This window comes from Sphaerodactylus townsendi, linkage group LG17 (assembly GCF_021028975.2).
Source record: "Sphaerodactylus townsendi isolate TG3544 linkage group LG17, MPM_Stown_v2.3, whole genome shotgun sequence".
In the NCBI taxonomy this organism is placed as follows: Eukaryota; Metazoa; Chordata; class Lepidosauria; order Squamata; family Sphaerodactylidae; genus Sphaerodactylus; species Sphaerodactylus townsendi.
In genome coordinates, this window is record NC_059441.1 from 4,697,654 (window position 1) to 4,703,415 (window position 5,762).

Sequence of the window (5,762 nt, forward strand, 5' to 3'; positions counted from 1 at the left end):
AAAATCATACTATTTGTGACTTTTATATAATTGTAAAGTACAAATGCCTAATTTTCTATGAGAAATTGAAAGTCTGCTCAAATACTTGCAAACTGCATAGCACATACAGCTGTAATTTTTGCTGTTTTAGGGACAGGAAAAAATAGAAGTTGACGCTAGAGAACCAATTTTGTACTAAACAAAAGGAACAGAACAGAAACTTATTTGAACAGAAACTGTTGGCAATGGAATAGTAACAGTGGAACCACAAGAATGCTTGGATATTAAGCTAAACTTTACAATACTGAGTTCTTCAATAATGTATTATCATTAAACATATTATAAAATAAATAATTTTGATAATCAGCACATCCATCCATCCATCCATCCATCCATCCATCCATCCATCCATCCATCCATCCATCCATCCATCCATCCATCCATCCATCCATCCATCCATCCATCCATCCATCCATCCATTCATTCATTCATTCATTCATTCAATATCCTGCCCTAACCCCCCAGGGCTCAGGGTGGGTCACAAAATAAAATTGCATACAATAATTAAAATAATAAAAAATAGCAATATGAATATTAAAAACAATAACACTCCAGCACCTAACAGATAATAAACAGATGGTTATAGGTCAGGGGTCTGCAACCTGCGGCTCTCCAGATGTTTATGAACTACAATTCCCATCAGCCTCTCTCCCTTTAAAGCAGAGGTGTCCAATTCTGGTGCTTCAGATGTTCATGGACCAATTGGCCATGCTGGCAGGGGCTGATGGGAATTGTAGTTCATGAACTCCCTCCCCCCAGAGACTGAAAGGAGATGATCTTGCTTCATTTGATCTGAGATGGAAAAACCCTGGTGGAACAGCCAAGTCTTGCAGGCCCTGTGGAACTGTGATAGCTCATTCAGGGCTCTGACGTCACTTGGTAGCTTGTTCCACCAAGCTGGAGCCAGGGTTGTAAAAGCCCTGGCTCTTGTTGAAGCCAGCCGGATATCTCTTGGGCTGGGGATCGTCAGAAGGTTCCCCTCCGACGAACGGAAGGGCCTTTGAGGGCAATTATTCTTGAAGATATGGAGGTCCAACACTGCTCACGGCCTCAAAGGTCGATACCAATACTTTGAAAATTACCTGGAACTCAACCAGCAGTCAGTGCAATTCTTAAGGACCGGTGTACTATGGTCCCAACTAGCTGCTCCAGTAAGTAGCCTAGCGGCTGCGTTCTGAACAAATTTAAGTTTGCAGATCAAAGGCAGGCCAGCGTGGAGCGAGTTTTGACCTCCCCATGGACGCCCAGTTGGTTGTGGGCATGGTTGGCAGGGGGACTGGGGAAGGAGGGGCCAATTGATGGGTGGGGCAAATAAAAGGGAGAGAATGGGGGAGGAGGGGGGAATGAAAGGACAAGATGGGGGGGATTTCCCTCCCTTTCAGATTTTGCGGCCCCCCTGGTTGTTTCTTTACATACTGCAACATATTTGTCATCGCTTTAATAAGTTTACAAAAAACTGCAAGGAGGTTAGGATTAGGTTTTGCAGCAGGAATAATTAGTAAATAGCGTAATTAAAGGCCTGAAGAATGAGTCTGGTTCCAAGAGCCAAAGAAAACAGGGAAGACACTTTCTTGTTTTAAGAATCATAGAGTTGGAAGAGACCCCAAGGGCCATCAAGTCCAACCCCCTGCAATGCAGGAACACACAATCAAAGCACTCCTGAAATATGATCACCCAGCCTCTGACTAAAAACATCCAAAGAAGGAGACTCCACCTCCCTCCTAGGTTGTGCATTCCACTGTCAAACAGCCCTGATGGTCAGAAATGTGTTCCTAATGTTTAGGTGGAATCTCTTTTCCTGCACCTTGAATCCATTACTCCGTATCCTAGTCTCTGAGGCAGCTGAAAACAAGCTTGCTCCCTCTTCGACATGGCATCCCTTCAAATATGTAAACATAGCTAACCTTCGCTTCTCCAGACTAAACATCTCCAGCTCGCTAAGTCTCTCTTCGTAGGGCATGGACTCCAGACCTTTTGACCATTTTGGTTGCCCTCCTCTGGACTCGTTCCAGCTTGTCAATATCCTTCTTGAATTGCGGTGCCCAGAACTGGACACAGTATTCCAGGCGAGGTCTAACCAATGCAGACTAGAGAGGTACAGTTACTCCCCTCAATCTAGACGCTATACTTTTATTGATGCATCCCAGAATTGCATTGGATTTCTTGGCTGCCGTCTCACACTTGCTGACTCATGTTCCGCAGGGCAGAAAAGCAGAGCTTATTGTACCCCAAACCTCTCTGGTGGATAGTTTCTTTAAGATCCATTTTAGTCACCACTGTGACAGCTTATTTCGTGGTGGCCACTTTGCTGAGGAGGATGGAGTCTCCGCTAATAACTCGATCCATTAAAACGGCCCACTGCAGTTTCACGGGGGCTGGCTGGCACGGTCCTCATCGAAGACAGTGGGAGAACATTCCTGAATGCTTATCAGAGAGCTTTTTCCAGCACAGCAAGGAATATTTTACTGAGAAAGATCGCACTACTATATTTAGCCACTGGCTGTTACCAAGGGAAAGCCGGGCGTATTAAATACACACTTTTAAGTGGAAGAAAACGCAGGCATCTCCAACTAGCTTCAGTGAGCCACGGCAGGGAGGTTTTTAACCTTTCTTTTTCTGCCTCTGAGGCAGACGACATCTTCATGAACCATTCCCACCGGCCTCTCAGGGAGGCAGGGCAACTTTTTCCTCTGTCCTGTCTCCCTTGTGGGAGTGACCTGTCCCTCATATCTGGCGACTGTGAAAGCACACACTGCATCTGAGAAGTCAAACAGGTTTTCACAGACACCTGTGCCGCTGGCAGGTGTCAGATATGGCATAGACAGGCCGTTTAAGTTCAAGGCAGGTAGCAAGCAGATGCAGGGTCAGGCAGGTCCAAAGTCAGGCAGTCCAGGAGGGAAAGCAGGCAGACAGGCTAGGACCGAGGGTTCAGGATGTGGAACAGAGAACCAGGTGTGTGAACTTCCCAGAGAAAACACACTGGTTGCATCCAGAGCCAAATGCAAGGCAGGGTTTATATAGGATGGAACAGCAGTGGCGTAGGAGGTTAAGAGCTCATGTATCTAATCTGGAGGAACCGGGTTTGATTCTCCGCTCTGCCGCCTGAGCTGTGGAGGCTTATCTGGGGAATTCAGATTAGCCTGTGCACTCTCACACACACCAGCTGGGTGACCTTGGGCTAGTCCAGGGGTCGGGAACCTTTTCCCCTCAAAGAGCCATTTGGCTCACCCTCCCACGCTCACCCCCCCACTTGCTCGCATGCCCCCCTCCGCCCACTTGCTCGCTTGCGTCCCCCCGCCCGCTCACCCCCCCGCGCCTGCAGGGCAGGCGAAGATGGGCCCAGCGGCTCGGCCTGGCCGGCCGCCAGGAAAGCACCCGCCTCGCAATGAGCGGCGGCAGCAGGTGCCTCAGCGGGCAGCCTGGCCGGGCCGCTGGCTAGGATGCCGCCTCTGCTGCTTGCAGGGCGGGGAAGATGGGGACCGGGCGGCTCACGCCCGGCCGCCGCCGGGGCCCCGCCTCGCCGCAATGAGCGCATGGCGGGCAGCAGGCAAAGCTCGCGGCGTAACGCCTGGCTGGCCATGGGCGAGGGATGCGCACGCCCTGCTGCTTGCAGGGCGGGAAGATAACCGGGCGGCTCAGATTCGGCTGCCGCTGAAAGCCGGCTGCAATGATGCAGGCGGTAGTATAAAGTCACCAGCGTAACGCCTGGCCGCCATGGCGGAATACTCTGCCGCTGGTAGCTGGGGAAGATGGGACCGGGCGGCTTCAGCCTGGCCGGGCTGGGAAAGCGCCCGCCTCGCAATGAGGCCCGAGTATGGCGTAAGCAGGCAAAAAACCTTCATGTGCGACCTTGCCTGGACCGCCAGCTGAGCGAGTGGATGCGCCCCGCCCTGCTGCTTGCAGGGCGGGTGAAGATGGGCCCGGCGGCTCGGCTCATGGAGCCGCAGAACAGCAGCGGAAGAGCCGCATGCAGCTCGCGAGCCACGGGTTCCCGACCCCTGGGCTAGTCACAGCTTCTCAGAGCTCTCTCAGCCCCACCTACCTCACAGGGTGTTTGTTGTGAAGGGGGAAGGGCAAGGAGATTGTAAGCCCCTTTGAGTCTCCCGCAGGAGAGAAAAGGGGGATATAAATCCAAACTCCTCCTCCTCCTCCTCCTCCTCCTCCTCTTCTTCCTCTTCTTCTTCTTCTTCTTCTTCTTCTTCTACTTCTTCTTCTTCTTCTACTTCTTCTACTTCTTCTTCCTTCTACTACTTCTTCTTCTTCTTCCTTCTACTACTTCTTCTTCCTTCTACTACTTCTACTACTTCTACTTCTTCTTCTACTTCTACTACTTCTTCTACTTCTTCTTCACTAACACGGGCAGGATCCTGCAAAGACTCAGACCTCCTGATACTGTTTCTACCTCGCAGAGCCTTTTGCCATATCGAGCTGCAATGTGGGCACTCCTTTTAGTACTGAGCTGCTGTCTCTGTCTTCTTTGTGCAGCTGGCTTATCACTTGGTCCATCTGAGGCTGTTGATGGCCATGCTGGCAGGGGCTGATGGGAACTGTAGTCCATGAACATCTGGAGTGCCATAGGTTGACCACCCCTGATATAGACAATACAATGGAACCTCGGATATCATTGACATCGGTTTTCGTCGATTTCAGTTTTGGTCAGTTGTTATCAGCCATTTTTTGTCTTGGTTTTTGTCGGTCGCCTTGGAAATTCGCTGCAACTTTTGCTCAAATTCACTGCGACTTTTGTGTTTCTCCTGCTCCGACTGCGTAGCCTCGGTTTTCCTCAGTTTAACTTCTCATCGGGTGTTTCCGAACGGGTTACCGACAAAATCCGAGGTTCCACTGAATGCCACGTGACTAGTTTTCAAGCATTTTTCTCCTGTGGCTATAAACATATCTCTTAGCCTTCATCCTTCATTTACATAATTATTTATATCTAATTTTTCAGCCCCTCTTTTTACACAGGTTCCTGGAGAGTAGTCTTGTTCCAGCCAAAACAGCAGTGAGTCTTATGAGATGATTATTGGGGTGCAAGTTTTTGTGAGCCAGAATCCTTCAGATGTTTGCCTTATGAAGGTTGTGTCACAGTAGCTATTGGGGTCCTTAAGGTGCCACGTGTTAGCTAAATCAGTGTGTCGTGGGTTTGCATCTTCATCCAGCCCTGGATCTTGTTTGGGTGTCTTTTGGGCTAGCTGGTCTCTCAAATGGGCTAGCTCCTACTTAATGGAATATTACCATGTTTTACTGTGAGTCGCCTTGGATCTTTGGAGATATGGCGGGATACAAATGGGATGGATGGATGGATGGATGGATGGATGGATGGATGGATGGATGGATGTGCTATGCTTCTCTTGGGATATGCATGAATATGGATGCTGGTTTCTGTGGGGGAAGAATCCTGACATATTATCCTTTTTTTTTTTCCGCATCTAATCTGCTATGGAAGTTCAAGTTCTGGTGGTTTTTAAAAACCATATTGACTTAAAAGGAAGATGACCCTGAATGTAAATGTGCATCAGAACTATACATCAAAAATTACTGGATGTAACTAAGAACATAAGAAAGAGCCTGCTGGATCAGACCAGAGTCCATCTAGTCCAGCACTAAGCTACTCGCAGTGGCCCACCAGATGCCTTTGGGAGCTCACAGGCAGGATGCGAAAGCAATGGCCTGCTGCTGCTGCTGCTGCTGCTGCTGCTGCTGCTGCTGCTGCTGCTGCTGCT

General features: G+C 49.4%; 1 protein-coding gene across 1 annotated transcript in view; it reads left to right on the forward strand.

The window, feature by feature from the left end:
• Window positions 1-3,753: 3,753 nt before the first annotated feature.
• The window catches only part of FEM1B (fem-1 homolog B), a 7,015-nt gene continuing 5,006 nt past the window's right edge, over window positions 3,754-5,762 (forward strand). The window contains exon 1 of the mRNA XM_048482088.1: window positions 3,754-3,851. Within this exon, the coding sequence (XP_048338045.1) occupies window positions 3,754-3,851 (98 nt within the window). The remainder of the gene's footprint in view (window positions 3,852-5,762) is intronic.